The 20,485-nt window shown below is 38.5% G+C and overlaps 2 protein-coding genes and 1 long non-coding RNA gene across 28 annotated transcripts in view; 2 read left to right on the forward strand and 1 right to left on the reverse strand.

Annotated features, from left to right (window-relative positions):
• PPP1R19L (protein phosphatase 1 regulatory subunit 9 like) overlaps positions 1–7,868 on the forward strand; it is a 113,391-nt gene extending 105,523 nt beyond the window's left edge. For 20 of the 25 annotated variants that reach the window (XM_046943443.1, XM_046943442.1, XM_046943447.1 and 17 more), the window contains 3 exons: positions 426–542; positions 4,376–4,564; positions 6,441–7,863. In XM_046943443.1, the coding sequence (XP_046799399.1) occupies positions 426–542; positions 4,376–4,564; positions 6,441–6,608 (474 nt within the window). In that variant the 3' untranslated portion in view covers positions 6,609–7,863. Of the gene's footprint in view, positions 1–425; positions 543–4,375; positions 4,565–6,440 lie in introns of those variants that run through there. The other 5 variants (XM_040703333.2, XM_040703334.2, XM_046943456.1 and 2 more) reach the window with 3 other exon arrangements.
• A 701-nt stretch (positions 7,869–8,569) lies between these two features.
• PDK1 (pyruvate dehydrogenase kinase 1) lies at positions 8,570–20,036 on the reverse strand. Of its 2 annotated transcripts, none has more exons than NM_001031352.4 (11): positions 19,799–20,036; positions 17,657–17,798; positions 16,151–16,222; positions 15,363–15,547; positions 15,028–15,117; positions 14,681–14,758; positions 13,941–14,017; positions 13,437–13,535; positions 12,565–12,675; positions 11,340–11,453; positions 8,570–11,217 (listed from the first exon to the last, which is right to left on the reverse strand). In NM_001031352.4, exons 1-11 carry the CDS (start codon positions 19,914–19,916, stop codon positions 11,077–11,079), a joined length of 1,227 nt encoding a protein of 408 aa, NP_001026523.2. In that variant the 5' UTR covers positions 19,917–20,036; the 3' UTR covers positions 8,570–11,076. The 2 variants fall into 2 exon arrangements, with proteins under 2 accessions (NP_001026523.2, XP_046799651.1); XM_046943695.1 differs by lacking the exon at positions 19,799–20,036 and adding an exon at positions 18,391–19,676.
• An 81-nt stretch (positions 20,037–20,117) lies between these two features.
• The window catches only part of LOC121113411, a 32,046-nt gene continuing 31,678 nt past the window's right edge, over positions 20,118–20,485 (forward strand). The window contains exon 1 of the long non-coding RNA XR_005861772.2: positions 20,118–20,196. This is a non-coding gene — a long non-coding RNA (uncharacterized LOC121113411). The remainder of the gene's footprint in view (positions 20,197–20,485) is intronic.

Genomic DNA, 20,485 nt, shown 5'->3' on the forward strand with positions numbered 1-20,485 from the left:
CATTGACAGAACAGCATCTTCTTAAGCACATTTGTAGTGCTTTCACATGAATACAAACCCACCACGAACAGTTCCACTACCTGAATCTTAAACTGCCTCTCCCCAAGAGTGGTGTGCCCACTGACAGAGTAACTGTGTGTATTTCTTTATATACTTCTACATAACTTCAAGTTATGACTGATTCTCCACGCAAGGTTCTCTTATTGGGGATATTGCTTGTATTTTGTTGTGGTGGTTTTGAATTCAGAAGTTAAACAAAAAACAGTCTGAAGCATGTTCCAGTGAATACTTCTCACGTGTGATCTAAAAATAATAGTCACAGTTTTTTGGTTTTTTTTCCAAAACTCAAAATTACTAGAATATCATCTTATGATCTGCTATTTCAAGGAGTGAGTTAATAAAACATTATTTCCACTTGTTTGCAGAGTAGAATTGTCATAGATGATACATACCATAGCAAGCCAAGTTGTGAACTTTCAGGGTTAGTGACAGAACCAAATCTGTCAGGTCGTTCACACACTTTAACCTTCTCTTCAAATGAGGTGAGTTTCAAAGTGTGTATATGTGTCTTGTTGATGTTGTTCATAGTACAGCATGTTTAATAGAACCCCATTTTTTTTTTTTTTACATGAAACTGGATGGCTCTTTCCATATTTTAATGTTGAAGAATGCTGTAAAAAATCGTAAGCCATTATTGAACATGTACTGGAAGACCCCATATTGGCCTTTGTGTTTTGATCCCCATAAACTCTGTATGATCAACTTGCAGTTTTTAATTTTAAATATAATGCGTTTCTGTTCCACTAATTTAAAGTCACTTTCTGGATGAATGAACACTTCAATGTTTTTGACTGTACCCTCACCTCAGTACAGGTTTGTGGAGACCTCTTTTGTACAGATGAAACCTGAAATCTACACTTGGATAACAATTCTCGTTTATTGTCTCATTCGGTGTTTGACTGTTAGGTATCTTTATGAATTAAATACTTTATAGACTAGGAGTCATTAAGTCTGAATGCAGCCAGAAATGAGCTAGAGGGCTAGCCAAACCGATAGTGACCATGTTTGAAAGAAAAAAATAGTGATTAATAAATGAGAGTGTTTGTTACTAGCTATATTAAAGTAGGCTTTCGTGAAAATAATCTGGTAATGTGTACAAGTCAAAACAGCATTAATGCTATACATATGCAGCACTGCATTCTGCCCTACAAATCCTGAAACTGTTAAAGGACTAGAGATGGAAACACCTCTTTGAAATGGACAACAGAACAGCACTGAAGAATTGGCCTCTTCTAGGCAGACTCTCATACAGTTTGGGAAAGTGACCCTGTGGTGACAGGAGGTTAGCAGTCAGCTAGGCAGAGCAATGGCACCTCAGTTTGGTTGTTCAGCAAGCTGGTGGCAACCTCTCTTATTCTTTCAAAGATTTAAACTTCTTAAATTGTGTGATGGCATTTTTTTAACTTCTTAAATCGTGTGATGGCATTTATTTTTTCTTGGGTTGTGTTTTTTGTCTTTCGCGCGTTCAGTGTGTCCATCCATACTTGCCTACTGAATCACTAATGGTTTTATACAGGAGAGCACGTTGTTCTCTCATGCTTCCACTCTTCATAAGTAGGTCTAATTCTGCTTTCTGAATTTGAAGTTGTTCGTGTGTGGTGGCAGCTGCAGCAGTGACTGTTTTGGGAAATGTTACTGGTGTACAAATAGCTTGGGTCAGTACTGCGTCAGGAAGGTAAGCAGTTTTAGGGGGGAGAGTATTAGTTGATGAGCAATAAGCATTACTCAAAAATCAATATTCTGAATCTTGTTCTGCCGCACAACTCTTATTCCTGTTTATATGCCTAGAAAAGTTACGATTGTGCTTTTGTGCAGTAGGGAAAAGTTTTATTTATACTGTATAAGTTTTCCTTTCCTCCCTCACTTATCTGAGGAGATGATGTTTATGTGTTTTAAAGCAGATTGTCTTTTTGGTACCATTTTTTTATGATGTTAGCTTGTGTCCTTACTAATTTGAAATATAAGGGTTTGCTAGTATCTGATACGTTGAAAGTATGGTTGGAATTATTAGCACCATCTGGAGGACTTCTGTGGTGCAGGCTGCTAGCTGTTCCAATCCATGCTGCATGGAGGAGGTGGTGCCGAGAGCTGCTTGGCAATCTGTAGGGGACTGCATTCACCTGGAGAAAGGAATAAATCCGCAGTACTCTGAAAGTACATAACTGAAGCTGAATGGCTAGCAGAGATCTAGTAAAATTAATGAGTTCCAACTGGAATAAAATAGTAAATATAATGTATATAATTTTTAGCCTTTGTAGAAAAAAACTTTGACAATATATTTTTTTAGTTCTCTCTAGCTGCTGATAGACCACACAATACTGAGATAAAGGTCAAATACGAAGTGTAAAAATTTTGTATTTTTTGTATGTTATTCATAAATACTCACCAGTATGAGACAAAAGAAGTTACCAATATATATTTTGTATTGCAGCTATAGGTTGAGGATACTGTTATCTAAAATGATTTAAAAAACAAATGGGCATTTTCAAATTCTTGTTGTAATTTCTATCTTCTTTTTCTGTGCTAAGCACCCCAATCTCGGTAGCCTGGACAGAAAACACTGTGCTCCAGTTCTGCTGATAGAAGTGCTGCACAGAGCACTTTAAGCAAAGCCTACGCTTAAGCCATTTGATTTTGTGAAAACTACTGTTCATCTGCACATCAGGAGGGCCAATATATCCATATTTGTTATGTCTCCATTAGCATTTTAATTAGGAGTTCCATTTTGAAGCAAATCTCCAGGTTGTCCTTTTGCCTTACGTTGATTCATCTTGGAAATCCGCACACACTTTGGGTGTTCCCAGCGCACTCCAACTGCTAGTGGCCATTGAGTCTGTGTGACCAGATTAGAGCTATTCTGAGGTTAAAAAAAAATCCTTTGAAATGCTTGTACTGTAGAAATTAGGATCTCTGCCTAAACTGTTCTGCTCTACAAGTCTGTTCCTGTGCACCTGCACTAGCTCCTAATGTAACCACTCTCCTTTGTTTCATAGGCCAGACAAAGCGAAAGCATTTCTAATTGCCTGAAGTCCTCTGAAATTTTAAGTTGTGCTTGTACATCCGTTACGCCATTCTGATCTCTCAGGTCCAGTTTTGACTGTGTGTCAGACCACGTGATGGGCCTAAGTCTCACCATCTTTCATGTAATTGCTGGAATTATTTTGGTTCATGCAGTTAGCTCTCCAAGGGAGCTGCATTTTGTGAGATCCCTCCAATTTTGAAGCTGTAGTTAGCTGCTCACTTGAAACATATAGGGTCACGTCTCAAATTCATTCGTAGAAAGATGCTTATTTCCATGTTTCACATTTACAGATGTTGTGTGACGTGTGTTGACCTACATGTCTAAAGTAGGCATGCTTTGAGGTGCTTTTACAAACATCCTTGATAAGTTATGGAAGCTGCCTAACAGAGCAGTCTTCAATTCTAAATGCAGCCCATACTCAGTAAAAACCAGTGAGAGAACACTTTGGAGAGTAACACTGATGTTGCCCTCATTCAAGTATCATGCTAGAATTCCTTCTGTAGAGATATTAAGCTCTGTTTTATGTAGCTTTTCTTTTGTGAAGTGAAAGAGTGCTTCAGGACTAACAGCAGTACCTTTTTCCCCCTCAGAAGCCAATTTGAAATGGAGGCTGTGAGCTGTTCTGTGAGTTCTGTGTCCTGGAGACATGTAGTATCAGTGTGTATCAGACATGTGTATCATGTAGTATCAGAATGCTATAGGCTCTTCACAGATGGCCTTCTACTAGGCAGACCCTTTATGTTGATGACATGATTGAATCAGATGAAAGAACAAACTGTTCTTGCTCCTTAGGAGTGCTCCACATTTAGTAAAACTGTGCTTAGAATTGTTGTCACATTTCTTGACTGCTAGAATTGCTTGTATTCTGGATTTCCTTAAAAACAATCAATAACACATCTGAGTGCTACTTGATTGATTCTTCTTGATGCTGTATAGGGCAGTGTCTAGTATTGGGACTGAGCTACTTTGACAGAGCGTGTTGGTTTGCATAAATTGAGTTTAGCAAATGCTTTGCTATTTGTTGAGAATGGTTTTCATGAAAATGTGATTTCTTAGAGAAAACCATTTGTGTTCTATGTTTCTCACTTACTTTGTGTTGAATGTTGTTGGATTGTCCTTTTGTTTATAACCAACTCCTAGGCAAATTGACTATAAGCTGTGATCTCAAGAGTTTACGTCCCTTTGAAGCTACAGTATGTTTAAAAATTATATTTTGTTACCCAGATTCAATTGACAACTAGAATCCAGCATAAGTAAAATACTGCTTACAGTGGCTTTTTTTCAATTGACTAGGCATTAGATGATGAATTCACAACAACAGGAAAGCAGAATCAATGGCACAGTAGACCTATCTCTGAATGGACCACACAGCAAGTTTGCCACTGGCTAATGGGAATGAACATGGAGCAGTATATTACAGAGTTTACAGCTATGAACATCGATGGACAGCAGTTAATGCAACTCGACAGTGATAAGTTAAAGGTATGTGAATATCTCAGGATAGATTTGTAACTGTATAATTTTCATTGCTTATTCAACAGTTCTTTTAGCCACAAAGTCTGTTTTCCTGTTTTCATGATTTTTGTTCTAAGGGACAGAGTTTTGGTTTTTAGATACTTTGAGACTATAGTTAGATGAGAATTTAATAACTGATAGTGTTTTTCTAATAAGAGCTTGACTTCTTACAAGGTATATCTTCCTTGTTTCATCTTGAGGAAATAAAAATCAGCAAATATCCCCAAGGGGGAGCTTGATACGTGTACAATCAATCTCAGTGTAAGGTGGTATCAAAACAAGATCCAGCCAAGTAAAATGCACAGAATTGCAGGATGCAATTTTAGAAATCTAAATTTCTTTCATATCTGTTCTTCAAATGGGAAAACAAAAACTGCATGTGGTGACCTTTTAATTGCTTTTAATTTTTTACTACTGCTGGAAAAAAAAGTAAAAATTAAAACCTTAAATTGTTCCTTCAAGCCTTTTCTCGTCGTTTTGCCTCTGGAAGCTGTATGGTATGAGTCCCATGCTAGAAAATATTTAAGCTTTTATTTCTCAGTAGATATCTGTCTTCTAGACAGTCAAGCTGTGCAACTAAAATGAGGTTCATTTGTCTATCCTAGCATAAGGCGAATTATTGTTAATGATCAGTAGTAGTCGTAGGCTTTGAGTGTTTTAGGGAGGAAAAGCTGTGTCTAACTTTGGTCTCTAAAATGCACCTGTGTTTTTAAAATAGACTTTCAACGTTAAACTTCCTGTATCTTGTAACCAAATATTTCCTTGGACAGAGAAGAAATACTGTTACTGGTCTGTCAAATGAATGTCTGTCTGAGGAATTTGGGATGGTAATGCTTGTAACTCAAGTTTACAATTCATCTTATTAGGAGTTCCAAAAAGGTGATACCGCTACCTGTAACTTGGAATCACATGCTGCCATCTGCTGATCCAGAATCAAAGTGCACTATTACTGGCCATGCACTTTACTATGCTTTTTATAATACACCTTAAAATCCTCAGTACCTATAAGAGAACAAGTTTGGCTGCCCTAAAATGTAGGCAGACAATAGAATACGCAAAGAAGTAAACAGAAAGAATGGAAATCTCTGAATGAAGGATGAGCTAAAGAAAAGCAATGCCATGGTAGGGAGTGCAGTATCAGCATACCAAGCATAGAAATGGTTCACTTGTGTTAACAGACACAATTCCAATAGCACGTCATCAAAACAAGAAATGTCTAGGAAAGGTGGAAATCTGTTGCACTTATTTTCTTACCATTAGCCCTCACTGGATTTTTGTTATCATAAAGGAACAAATTATGTGCCAGAAAAGATTTTCAACCACTGTTGTGGTTGCGCTTTTTTTTCCCCAAGTTTTCTCCTCAGGAATGACTCAAAGATTCCAGGTTTTAAAAGAGCTGGCCTTCCTTTAAGGTGAATACTTGGTTTGGTCTTTGTTTTTAACACTGTCAAAATCTTCACCATCAATAGTGGAGACGTCTTTAGTTACTAAGCTGTTTTATTTATGTCTTTTAATCTATATGATTATATTTAATATAATTTTAAAATTTTAAAAGAAACATGAACTTCCTAGAATCTGTTTTCATGGACTGGATTTTTCTCAAGCAGTTAAGAAACACTGCTGCCCGATCTGAGTTCAGCAGCATTCCTAATTAAAAAATAAAAATAAAAATGTTTAGCAGAAGTTTACGAGTAGTTACTGAATATAAATTTCTGCAGTATTTATATATTAAAAAAAAAACACCTCCTCCTTAAACTGTTCGTGCTTAAGTAAGTACTGTTGATAGTGCTGTTGGCAAAACTAATAACCAAGTGCTCCTTTTTTTTTTTTTTAACCCCCAAAGGCTTTGGGAGTTTCCAGTCAAAATGACCGATCAACAATAAAGAAAAAAATTAAGGATATTAGGAAAACACAAGAAAAACTAGAAAAACAGAAGGAAAAAGTTCAGAAGAAAGAGAGAGAAGTTCGCAAGACTGCCAGAGTGGTCACCACTCTTGAATCCAGCTGCTAAAGTGACCCTGCCTTTAATCTTAGTGCATACCTGTGTCATCCTGAGGAAGTTCAGCAGATTTGTATATAATTGTACAATTGAGGGGAGAAGGGAAAGTGCAACAGTTTAATATGGTAGGTTTGTTTTTTTGTTTTTTTACTTTTTGATTACAGTCCCTCCCCATTACAACCTGATAAAATGAAATATTTTCAGTATTTTCATTCCTAGTTGACTCTGCCTGTACTAATAGTAATTTAACTTCCTGCCTTAAGTAATATTTGTGCTTCTAAGACGTCATATGCCCTCTTAATTGAAGTTTCTACACATTTGTAGAAAGTAGAATACTATATTTAAAATCATTCCAATATTAGTCAACTAGCATTTAATAGAGTTGAATCTGATAGAGGGACGATAGAAAAATCCTGCCAACAAATTCAGTTTTTGACAGTCTGTTTATCTGTTGCCACTAAAGATGTATAGAGAAAAGTGTTTAAAAAAAAAATTAAAACAGTAATGTCAAATTAATTTAAGAAAGCATGTATTTCAAATTTATGGAGTTATTTTCTTTAAATTCATGTATTTCTGGGATGGTTCGTTTTCACACTAAGTCCACTGTAGTAGCACATTGTTTTTGAATTCCATGTGTTGCAATTTACTGAGAAAATAACAAGAAATATTAAGTAGTTTTCACAAACTACATACACTAATCATAATAGTAATTTCTCTGTACACTACCTTTATGATATTGGGACAAGGTTTAAACCTATAAATAAGATCTTTTTTAACCTATTTTTTCCTAAATAATACATAGTTTTATAGATTTATGCTACGAATAAGATCAATTTGCAATACATGTATTTCTCTTTTCTACTTGCTACAAGTTTTTTGCGGACCAAATTTATATATTTGCTAATTTTAAACTTTGCTGGTTTTCAAACTTAAAATATCAAGGGAAGAACTGTAGAAAAACTATCACTGAAGCACTGGGTTTCTGCATAGTATTTAAATATGTTCAATTGTAGACTACAAATTATTTCTCTTTAAAGGAGGATTTGATATGCCATATAGTTTAGAACATGAATTGGTGTTTTGTATATTTACATACTGTTTTATAGATACTATAACAGCACTTCTTTAATTAGATTATTCCAGAAACAAAGTATCAATTCCACTATAGAATGGACTAGAACAAAACTTACATCGTTTGTGTATGTGGACCAAGTTCTCCTTTAAATCTATGGGCTGTTTTTCATTTTAATTAAATGAATGAACTTCACTGTTGGTGTTTTGCAAGTCTTTTTTTTTTTCTTTTTTTTCTTTTTTTTTTTTTTTGTATAATTGTCTTGGAAATTCCAGCAAAGGGATGGTGTGGAAATGCTTCTGCACACCATACATTTCCAAAATAAAGTTTAAGAATCTTGGTAATAATTACTTCTAAAGAAAGGCTCTATTTTCAGTTGTGTGCATTAAGAAATCTTGAGAATGTGATTATTTAACTTATTTACTTTGTCTCTTGTAGCTTTGAGTTTGTACTCCGAATTCACAGACCTTGAGCCAGGGAGGATTGCTGCCCTACTGATAAAGGAAAGGGAACTAGAAGCACGGAATGATCAAATTCTTAGAATTACACAACTAAAACTGTGCTTTCTGTAATCCAGTCAAGGATGTCTATTTCTCAGTTAAGTGCTTTCAGGGAATACATCTGTGTGTTACCTCTTTTCTTTAAGTCTTCTGAGCTCAATGTTGCACCCAGTGAAGAGCTTGTTTCTCAGGAAAGAGACTAGTGGAAATGCTGGCTTGCTTGCATACAGAGCTGTCGCAACTAACTCAGGGCTATAGCAGAGATGCTAAATTCACCTGGCATCTGAGCATAAGAACAGACTATCACAGACCACGAACTTTAACATCTGTCAGATACTGAATAGGAAGTCTGTTTTTACAAAACTTGGTTAGTTATCAACAAAATCACCCAACTGAAAGTGTAATTTTTAAAATGTTTTTAATGAATGTAGTGATTTTTTCAAAAAAAATTAACACAAACCAAGATTAATTTTACAGTGCAAGACTGAGCTCACTTTCATACAAAACTATTAATCTCAGCACTTTGATAGCTGAGCTAGTATACTACTTCACTACAAACTGTGCTAATGCTGACTGCAGTACAGCAATGAAAATGTTAAACAAAAAATCAACCTCTAAAATTCTATTTAAATCAAAACTAACAGATCAAACTTATGAGTAGGGTTAAACACTGTAAAGCAATACACTGCTACATTTGTTTTTTTACCACAATCACTTGGGGTGTTGGATAAGGAGAGACAAGTATAATTACAGAGCAAGTCTTTCTAATAATCAGAATTCAATTGGTAGCTAGCTGAGAGCATGAAAGGGCTTTTATTTCAATACCATATGAAATGTTTAAACAACTTCATAGGAAAAAAACTGATTTCCTCAGAACTGTAATATCTGGGAACCAGAAGAAACTAAAATTGCTCAGTTTAGTTATTCAAATATTTAAAACAGCAAGAGAGCTAGAAGAATGTTCAGCTTCAGAGCCGAGTTTTTAAAAGCTGCTGCTGTAACTTTAAGCTTTAGTTCAACAAATGTAATAGCTGCAAACACTCCCTCTAACTTTTGTATAAAGCCCATTTTACAATATGTAGAATTTCTCACATTCATCTTCTTACAGGGTTGAAGAGAGCAGCTGTACCTTCCCCTCACTTCAGCCATGCAGACTGAAAGAGATTTCAGTCATGAACTCATGTCCTTGTAAGAAAATAAAACAGGAACCTAAGCGCCCCCAAGCTTGAGTGGAGCAGTTAACTGTTCTATTCCAGTTGATTAAGTAATCCACCCTCAGAGTGCCAGTTTAACTACATATGTAGCCATTCTGCAACTTCCTCCTGTTAAAGTGACCCATGTTAGTTTGAAGAGAGTATAAAAGCATTTTATTGTTTGGCAGATTGAGACTAGGGAGTAGCAGGTGATAATCTTTAGCCTGGCTCAGCTACATCTAGAACAGTGCGACTGCAAGTTCTCATGTACCAGCTATGCCCTTCACTTGTGGTATCTCACCTTGTGCTCTGCACAGTGCAAATAACCTAGTAAAATTTAGGCTCACTCTTTCTGAGAGCAATTATGCACGTCTGCCGCATGACTAAATTGCAGGAGTATATGCAATGAGTTACCTGAGGGAAAAGGCTTAATTCTAAAGGTCTTTAACTGTTTCACTCCTAAAATGCTCAGAAATGATATAAAAATACAACACAGATGAGTCTGACTTCAACAAAGCTGGAACACTAGCCATTAAAAGAAGCTGAATCCCTTATTGAAGGACTGTGTACCTGAAATGTAATGCTTGGTCATCCCCAGTGTGTTTTGACAGTTTGCCTTAGCCTGATGAACACATTCTGCTTAGCTTATTTGCATTATAGTATGACCTCAAGCTACTAGATAAATGAAGCCAGAAGCCCACCACGACTACAAAGGTATTTTCAAAACCTGCTAATTCCATATTTTTTAAAATTCTCCTGAGAAAGTAGTTTCCACTGTCCAAGTAATAGAGATTCCCTACTAACAGTAAATTTTAAAAATCTGTTTATTAAAAAATATTTTTAATTTACAGCTGTAACCTGACATACCCCAGAGTCTGAGATCTCACTAGGGCTAAAACACTGATACTGTGGTTTGGTATTACCTACAGAAATATGAGCAAATGTAAGACAGCATACCTTTACTGTACACAAGCAAACACTACTCTCTAATTCACAATGATCAAGGAAAGGTAAGTTTATCACGCATTAAATATTCACATTACCACCAAAGAAATACTACTGATACCACCTACCTGAGATACATTATAGCAGTGGTAGCAGCTAGAACTGATTTTTTTTTTTTTCTAATTATTATTCCTAAGGACGTATGTGTGGTTTCTAAAGCTGTGAAAAAAAATGTGTAGTGTGTAGATAACATTTCTAACTTTGCAAAATTAGGCTTCAGCATACTTAAGATCAAGAAATAGAAAGCTCCATACAGGTGCAAAGGTACAGCAATAAGCTCCTTAATATTTCTTAAATGAGTGCTTCAGTAATCTTCTAACACTGTATAATGGAAAAATACTCTGGCAAGCTTTTTCAATAGTTCCATTAAAAAAATTTTGTAATCATAGGACCTAATACGTTTCTCAGTAGATATGAAATAGGTTACATTGGTCTCTATAAAACTTGAAAGTACTGCTCCCTTGATTTAACTACAGAAAGTAGTCATTAATAGAAGGTGGAACAAATTAAGCATGACCTTTGTAAAAAGAATGAACAGCTTATTACTTTTTCCTTAAATCCCAGGGAAGAAAGTAATAGATTTAAGCTTTGTTATTCCCCTTAGAATGATTTTCACAGATCAAACACGGCTCAGCATCTTGATATAAACCGGGTCTTTTAAATTCTCTTCACATGACACACATACATCTTAGGAACTGTCGAGCAAAAAGCTATGTACTGCGAAAAGTAGTCATGTCCTTTGGCTCACTGCTTGGCACACACCAGTCATCTGCTTCATGGTTTGCTTTATAATGTTTCCAGGCTGCTTTATTATACACAGGGAGTCTTTCGATTGATTCTGTTGATAAGGCCTGTAAATAGATAAGACCATAACGAACTTTTTTTTTCCTAATGAAAAAATAACAGAACAAAAAGATTCACTAATAGAAGTGATAATAAAGTTAAAACGGTAAAGTGATATGATATATCATACCTTGATGTAAATAACTGCATCTGTGCCATAACCTTCTAAGGAATACAGTTTCAGGTCGCCTTGGAAGTATTGTGCGTACAGGCGTGATATGGGCAAGCCATAACCAAATCCAGCCTGATTCAGGAGAAAAAGTATATTTTTATTAACAGCATCAGTTAGTGGTTGGTTTTGGTAGTTTTTAATTTAAAAGGTAAACAGAGGATATAAGAGTAACGTTTGACAGTAAGAAATTCACCCCAGAAAGAGGAAAAATACACCGTTAACCTTTGAGTATGAGGAGAAAACTGTTTTATTCCTTAGTCAGACAGAGCTGCTAGATAACAGTTATTGTATTTTAGTAGCTTTTTTCAAGAATAAACTGTATTGAGTGCCTTACAGCACTGTTGATCTTAAGTGTTTAATATTCTTAAGTCAGATACGTTTCATCATCAGTATACAGAAAAAGCTTCAAGAAGAAACTAATAGGAATTTATAGCTTATGCTACAGTCCTGTCAAGCCCTGTCTGTAGCAGTAGGATGCCGCCTGAATTTTTAAGCATATATGTATTTTATCCACTGTATTTGATAAAGAATTTCTCTAAGAATACTACCCCTGGTTTTATGTAAAGATCTGTTATCTAATGAGTTGCACAGTCATCTAAGTGCAGAAAATGTGTTAGAACTCCTTAACAACAAATGCTACATTTTCAGTGCTACTATCAGAGGGAACAAATTCAGGAAAGCTTTTCAGAGCTTCTTGCTGTATTTCTCATGCATCTGTTAAGACCACATGAGACCATGAGGCTGAAGTAGATTCTTCATCTACTCCGTCATATCTGTGTACCATCATTCTTACTGGGGAATGGTATGACTGACGACATAGCACAGCTGAAACTATGGATTTGATTCAAAACTGATGCTATAGTGTTCTTTTCCCCTTTCTTCCAGTGGTCACTAGAAGAATTCGGAGTCCTGCGTTTGTATGCAGTATAGCTAATTGTTCTGCTTGAAGCAGCTCATCCCTGTATTTGATATAGAATAACAGAATCTTTACATCTAAATTCTTGTCAGTAATTTAGGATTTCATACAGTTTCTAGATTTTTCAAGAAAATATTTGAATTAAGCTGTAACATCCAAATGGTCATACACACTGCATAAAACCAGTACTTCGTGGCTTTGGCTGAATGGTTTCCTTTGTGATTATTACTCACATTCAGGATGACAAAGTATAAAAGATTTACATACCAAAGGTGTAGCTCGGGATGTCTCAACACGTGGACGTGGTGCTGTTGAATACATATAGTTGAATAGTCTGTCAATTTTCCTCATAGGAACACCTCCGCCACGATCACTCATCTGGAACAAGAAGAAACACATAGCATTATGTTCCTCAATGCAGTTTTATAAAAGACAGCATCTCTCAAACAATGATCCAGAGAAAATTCAGGTAAAATATAATACAAAGTTGTCCCTAGAAAATGATGGTCATCTTAAATTCCCATCTCTCAGCTATAGCAACAAACAGATGAACTCTTCCCTATCATCCTTCATACAAACCAACTGAATAAAACACCATCATTAAAAATATCCAGGTAAAAGTTCTACTTAAGTTTTGCATTGCTTTTATCTTGTTCATAACCCAGTTTTGTGTGAAATCAGTATTTAGATCTACTGATTTCAACAAGTGACAGGTTCTGTGTATTTTCATCTTTATTACTTATAACTACTTCCAATGAAAGACAATATGTTAAAACTCATTACTGGAGGAGCAAGTCCAGAGCTGTTTTACTAGATGTTACTTAGACCTACGAAAAAGCCAGTGCTTGCTGCTTGATTGATCCCAATTGATTGATCCCAATCAATGTTGTACACATGAAAAATATATTAGTCTGCAAACTGTACTTCAGGCAGATTTAATCTACGTGGAATATGCAATGCTCATTTCCCTTTTTTGAGTTGTTTTACACCTTCAGTAGAGCATTTTGGCTTACAGAATGCTGCCATGACAACTGCAGAAAGATGCTGCTTTGTTTTCAGTCATGGTCACGTATAAGCAAAGCAAGAGCAAAACAATAATCAAAATAACCTTCAAAATAATATAAACAAGAAGTAAGTACCTTAACAGTTAAATCCTCATTTCCCAAGGTGACATGTACATGAATTGGAGGATAAATGCATCGATCAGCATTATGTTCCATGGTGGCTCTCATTGCATTCTGCAATTTTCAAGTATGAGAACTTAAAGCCTATTCTTACCTCTTTGTTTATTATTTTAAAACAAACATCAACTTAAGAAAGTAAGTTAATTTTATCACATATTTCAGAATTGGGACGAAAATATACTTTATAGTATACACTTTAAGACCCTTTTTTTTTGTCTACTCAAGATGTCAGAGGTTTTCAGTTGTTAGGCAAAGGAGAAAGATGTTCACTTTCTATGCAGCTATTATTTGTCTAAGTAGTAATACAGCTTTTAGGTATTTTCCCACCATTAAAATGTTAAAAGCTTGCATTTGCAAAAACATGTTGCTATCTACAATTGGTTCAGAAAGTCAAACAAATACAATCTTACTAAACAAACAAATTCTGTAAAAGAATTGTGTAATGGTAATTCAACAGACCTTGAAAAGTTCGAAAACCATGTGATAGAGGTGGGACGGCACATACACCACTTGCATGGGCTGTCCTGGTGATTTAACTGCAGAAAAGAAAGTCTAAATATTTAAATGGCAAACTAGGGAACTTGTATTCATTCCTGTAGTAATTCAGTACGTATACGTGTATTGTTAAGAGAATTTGCAAAATAAAATTTAATAGAATGGCTTGGGTTGGAAGGGACCTTAAAGGCCGTCTAGTTCCAACCCCACTGCCATGTGCAGGGACACCTTCCACTAGATCTGGCTACCCAGAGTACATTGGCTTTTTCATTTACTTGTAGAAGCAACTTAGATTGTTTCTTTCTGTAGGCCTGTCTGAACTTGTACTAACCTGAGAAGCACTCCAGTAAACAGTGTTAGAAAGGCTCTTTAGCATTCAGCAGGACTATGGGAACAGTAGCTGACCTCTGAGGTCACAGGTATACGGTCACAAATGTTTTCAAGTCACAGACAAGGGGTTCAAGTAATTTTTTGAAGTGACTTGACTGTTGTATCTGACTGCAAGTGCAAGTGTGTGATAGGAAAAGGGGAAGCCTTCCGCCAGGTTTTTAAAAAAATGTATGCAGTAGAGGATATAATATCCTAATCTATATTAGATCTCTATATGTTAACTATATAAAAAGTGAAAAGAGAACATTTTACCAACTACTTCAGAAGAAGCTATCATTACATTCAAGAAAGTGCCTCACCCCACATTCACTTACTATTCAACTCTTCTAGGACAAGTTCTGGAGAGCTCATATAATACAAATCACAAAGACTCTTGGCACTTTCATAACCATCTGTAAGAAATACACAAAAAGTTACATTCCCCTCTCTGGTTTTTCTTTTCCCGTTTACAGTTTGTGAAAAAGAAAACCATAATTGAAAACACTGTGCACTGCCAGTAAGATTTTGTATCTTCCCACAGAAATGTTTTCTGTGAGAAAACTGGGAAAAAAAAAAAAAAAAAAAAAAGCTTTAATATAAACTTTTGTTCCAAGATGCATATTGGCTCTCAGACTCTGTGCTCGTGCAAGTTTTCAGAATTCTTATTCTTCTCTGGATTTACCTCTAATAACTCCAACAACATTGCAGCTAGGATCAATGCTTCCAATGTGTTTAGGATGAGCTGGATTAATTTTCCCACCAAACAGTAAAGCTGCCAAAAAAAAGACAGTATTTTTTAATATCCAACATAATTTCTACAATTCTAGTTTATATCTTCATTTTTGCTTAACACAAATTTAAAGACAATCTGTAATTCCAATCTTTACAGTATTTAAAAGACTCTTATTAATAAATATTTTTAAGAAATGTTAATAAGTATTAAGCACTTAAAAATGAAGGGAAAATATTGACATACTACAGGTACTGTGTCTCCCTCCCTTCAACAACAGCACTTACAGTGTTGATTAAGGAGCATTCTAATTGAAATCCGACTCATGTAGAAACGGTCTAAAAAATACTGCACATTCTGTGAGGTCACTGGATCAATGCCAAAGCTTTCCTTGTACTCTATTACTCCTTGAGCCATAGTAGGAATTACATCGTTGTGTCGATTGCGTATTTTTATCACGGTATCTGTAAAACTAAAATTAATACATTGTTAGGTGTTCACTTTCAAATGAATGTCATCCTCTGGCAAACTGAGTATCTGCCCATGAAAATGAAGACGGCTGTGTACAGAAGTAGCACGGGTCTGCTTACTGCAGTGAGAAGACAGCCCAGTCTTTATAGCATATAAATAATTTGATTGATTAATAATATAATATAATTATATATATATAATTAATAAATTGCTTAATGCCAAAAGAAGAGAGAATTGTGCCAACCATGTTCAGGCAAATCATCCCATGCCTGTCCAACAGTAGCTATGGTCAGCCAATAATGATCAAACCCAATCCACAGATGAAAAGTTCCATACAGCACTGACAACGTTGCAAAGAACTGGTAAAAATTTGGTTAATATATTCATAGTTTCCCCAGTGTAACAAAAAAAGCCCCACACAGAATGATATGACATAAAAGTGCTTTGTTTCATGTTTCAATGTTCCATCCTTCCAGGGGGTAAGGGATAATGTTACTGTGATTCTTACCTAGAGACTGAAGACAGCTGAAAATTTTTTAAGCCACTTCTTTTCCTGTCAGTCTTATATATAACATTAGTATTGAGGTACATGACAGGTCCTTACCTGTGAATAGCCCCCGAATCTTCCGAACTTTTGTCTTTAAAGTCAAGGATCTCCTGAAGACTTTGGACATACCTTTAAATGAAAGAAACATGACACAGACCAGTGCTAATACACCTCCCTAGTTCCCTCTGGTTAGCAATATTCTAAGACTGGTTGCATCTAAACAATTTTATTTGATATATCACACAAATTTATCACCTATGAATTTTGTTAGATGTTTCTGAATGCATTCGTGATGTTTTCTTCCAAAATTTCCAGAGCAATGAATTCCACATAAATGCATACACAATCTTCCTTCCATTTTAAACTGATTACTTATTTGCAGCCCTAGCTGGTTCCTGTTATTAGAAAATGTACCCAACTTGTTTATAATTAAAATATTTCTGCCGTCTCCAAGCCAAAGAATTCTATTTGGTTTCCCCACGCGTAGAAACTGTTCCAACCCTTTGATTATCCCTCCTGGTCTTTTCTGTTCAGGATGGAGTGACGAAAACTGCATGTGATTCAGAGGAATACAGACTAACACAGTGGTGCAATTATATTCTCCTCCACCCCATTGGTCACTTAGCTCCTAACACTATTTGCCTTCTTGCCCATCAGCTGACATTCAGAAAAATATCTACAGTTGTACCAACATTTTTGATTGTGAGTGAGTAAGCACGGAAGGGGAGGAGGTTGCTCTCTGCTTTGCATTTGTCCAAGCGGAATTAACTCTCCGTTTTGTCAACATAATTTAGTGTCACAAGACTTCAAGCTTTCATGTTTCACTGAGAGCCTTCATCTGCACTGATATCTCTTTTTATATTCAGTCTTCAAATCAACCCTACTCATTCAGTGGCAGACTGTTCTCCTAACATTAAAAGCCTTTTCCAGAATGCCATGTGCCGTTAGCAGTTGCCAAGCAATCCCTTTGTTTTGCTTGCATCTTGCAAAAAAAGATGTTTAAAGTCCTTATCTAAAAGCAAATTTTACTTTTCAAAGGACAGCTTTTTAATTTTAACAGCCCTGTATTGATCCTGCTGTTCTCTGGCTTTGGGAGCTTTCTACTGTTTTCTTATTTTCTCTGCCCTTACTCTCAGTCTGCAATTACCTGTCTTTTAGACAGTTTCTATTCTGTTTTGCAAGCATTTTGTGAATTTAGACACTTCTGTTGGTTTCCTCAGCTAGTTTCTTTGTTTTAGGTAAGTTCTCTATTATACACTGCTCTGGTGGATTTTTGTTATTACTGAATTCTCATACATGACTGTCTGGAATAGTTAATGATTTTTAATTCCCTTGTCAGATATCTAATTGCTCCTGCAGGTGTTTGTTTGTTTGTTTGTTTTGTTTTGTTTTTTCCCAAGTCTTCACCTTCAGTTTCTGTCCCATTGGGATATTTACTCATTCTAAACAATGTTCATGTTATGAGCACATTAAGTATTTCTTTCTGTAGAATGTAATGAGTTGCTCCTCCAGCTGCGTATATGAAGAAAGTCACACTTAAAGAAATTAAGTAACACCTCTTACCAACTCTGCACCAGCTGAACTGAAGGTGTTCTGAGAAGATTGTCTGGAAGCAGACTTATTTCCTTCATTATGTTTGCTAATCTTACAGGCAGCTCTTGTCGCAGAAACATAAATGAAGTCTTTTCACAGGCATTTTCAGATCCTGGGACCAAAAAAAAGATGTTTGACAACATTAGAATAAAGTCAGCATTTATGTTAGAGTGCTACACAAACCCTTATGTTCTTGCCTAAGAGGCCTCTGGTTAGGTTTTAAAGTTGATTCAGACAGTCTGGTATGCCAATGTTTCTTTCCAGGCAGCAGTACACTTATATTTAAAACTGTTAACTCATAATGAAATCTACGAGCTCTGTAGAGATAAGGACAACCTTGAATATTTAAGAGTAACTACTGCAAGAACTGCTGGCCCATGCCATTCAACTTTAAATAAGACTTCTATCTAATTAAATTGCTTGTTTCATGTGTAGCAAACATTCACTGCCTACCACTGATGAAACGATACATCATTCATGAAAAGCAAATGACACCAGCATGGGAAGCTATTTGTTGGAGTCTGTGTACGTGTCAATTATATGCGGTTATTAAGTCAAGGCATAAATTCACTTCCACAACGCTTGTTTTACTAGGCCAGAAAGGAGGGGAGAGGCAAAGAGGGTAAAAAATGCTGACACTTCAGTTGTGCCACATCAATGGCATCTAAGCTTAACTAGGTTATGTACTGCTGTGAAGTACCTACCTCAGTTTTGATGTTTCACAACAGATAACTGCTAAGAATTATCTCTTCGGTGTTTTTGCTCAGTTCAGTCCTTCAATGTGATAAGGAGAACAGTTGGGGAAGAAGATGGCACTTACTAGTACTACACACTGTCTACATACAAGCTCTGCCCAGAAACCTCATTCTTTTCCCTAGTCAGATTGCATTTCTGGCATGACTGTTACTGGCCCTTCCCTATTCTCAGGTAAAAATCCCATGAACTAGTCAAATTGAAGGTATAAGAATGAAACTGTAATCTTAAATTGCCCCCATGCGCTTGGCAAATGACATTCTGCAAAGTAGCTTTGCCTCTGGAGGTCACACCACAGGCCTGGGTCAAAATTAGAAGGCAGCTTAGGGTAAACAAGATTTCAGTGAATGGGCAAATGGCTCTGTTTCCTCGTGCAGTTAGGTATGTAGGAAGTCTGGGGTTCCGGAGTTAGTTCCCAGTTACGTTTTACTTATAGAAAGACAAAGCTCAGTACAGCTGTTTACTAGTTATACGTTAACATGCAGCTTATGACGCTGCTCTGCTTACAGAAACAGAACCCGCTGCAGTATAGCTCAGCGCTCAGGACTGATGAAGGCCTTCCAGTATAGCTTGCAGACCTTCCTCTGCACGGCCTTGGAGGCAGAGCAGTGCCTACGATCAATCCCTTTTCATTCCAAGTACTCTTCAACCCTGGGAGCGATATTTGCAGTTTTAGCATGGAGCATCAGGCCGAGCGCCCTGCTGCCAATTTATTCATTTTCAAGGCCAAGTTCCCAGCCTGGTTCTCGGCGTTCGCCTTCCGCTCCCTCTCACGGGCATTCCCAAGCTCGCAGCCCTCGGTGTTTATGCTGGGGCCAGGCACGTGACTGCAGAGCAGCCGCAATGGTTGCAGCCGCCGGCTCCGCCAGCGCTCCACGTTTCCTGCGCTCCGTAAAGCCTGCGCGCCGCTGGCTTTCAGCAGGCTGCACAAGCGTGCCTTTTCGGTCTCCGCGTTAGCAAGTACCAGCTGTCATCGGTACCGGCTGTCCCCAGCTTCTCCCCAGCGCCGCGGTTTGGCGGAACACCAAACCACCTCTGTGACACACAGATCTCGAGTTTCCAGCTGAGTTTCAACCTTGCCTCGGTTTTGTCTCTGGGTAAAGAGCCATCTGGGCTCCGTCCTGGCGGAAGGAAGCAGAAGCCGGTTCTGCCACGAGGACAGCGCTAAGCAGCAGCACGCGGCGGAGGAGCTGGCTGGGCCCGCCGTCCCGTGCCGAGCACCGCCCGCCCCGGGGCCGCAGGCGCGAGGCCCGCGGATCCGCCGCGCGCACGCGCGCGCGAGGGGCGGCAATCGGCCGCGCGAGGCCGTCTCGAGCCTCGGCCCCTCAGCGGCACCTGCGGCGGGACGGCGGGACTCACCGAAGTCCAGGAACTGCTTCATGGAGAGCGGCGAGGGGGAGAAGCGCGAGTAGAAGTCCACCTGCTGCGGGATGCTGCCCGGGGAGGCGCAGCGCAGCAGGGCGCGCAGCAGCCTCATGGCTCCTCCCGTGCGGCCCCGCTCGGCTCGGCTCAGCCCGGCCCGGCCGCCATTTCCCGCCGCGCCCGCTCCCCCGGCCCCTGCCCGCACCGCGGCCTCCTCAGCCGCGCGGCCGGGGGTGGTGCCCGAGGCGGCGCGCGTCCTCCCGGCCCGGCCCCACGCAGCGGCGGCGGGGCTAAGAAGAGGGCGGCTCCGAGGAGAGGAGACCCCGCCCGGCCCTGCCGATCTCCGTCCCGGTGAGAGGCGACGATCGCTCCAGGAGAAGCTCGGCCTCGGCAAGGTAAGGCGGCGGCGCTCGGAGGGCGGAGGGGCTGCGGACAGGGCTGGGGGAGCTGCGAGGGGGAGAGGCGGGAAATGGCCGGGCTGAGGAGGCACCTCCTCGGCCCCGCGCGGCGCGGAGGGGGTCGCTCTGCAGTGAGGCGCGGAGCGAAGCGGCGCTGAGGGAAACCGGAGTTTGAGCTGTAGAGGTGCTGTGCTCCGATGGGGCAGAAATGAACCCGGGATGCCGCGTCGGCGCTGTAAGTGTAGTTAGGTGGTGCCCGCAGCGGGTCGTGCCGCCGGCCGCGAGG

Source organism: Gallus gallus, chromosome 7 (genome assembly GCF_016699485.2).
Source record: "Gallus gallus isolate bGalGal1 chromosome 7, bGalGal1.mat.broiler.GRCg7b, whole genome shotgun sequence".
Lineage (NCBI taxonomy): Eukaryota > Metazoa > Chordata > Aves > Galliformes > Phasianidae > Gallus > Gallus gallus.

Bases quoted from the DNA above. Each gene is read 5' to 3' on its own strand.
- PDK1 (NM_001031352.4), bottom strand. From the start codon at position 19,916: ATGAGGCTGCTGCGCGCCCTGCTGCGCTGCGCCTCCCCGGGCAGCATC. The intron at 17,799-19,798 runs GTGAGTCCCGCC...TTTTGGTCCCAG, and splicing joins GAAGCAGTTCCTGGACTTCG to GATCTGAAAATGCCTGTGAA. The intron at 16,223-17,656 runs GTAAGAGGTGTT...TTTCATTTAAAG, and splicing joins GTTCAGCTGGTGCAGAGTTG to GTATGTCCAAAGTCTTCAGG.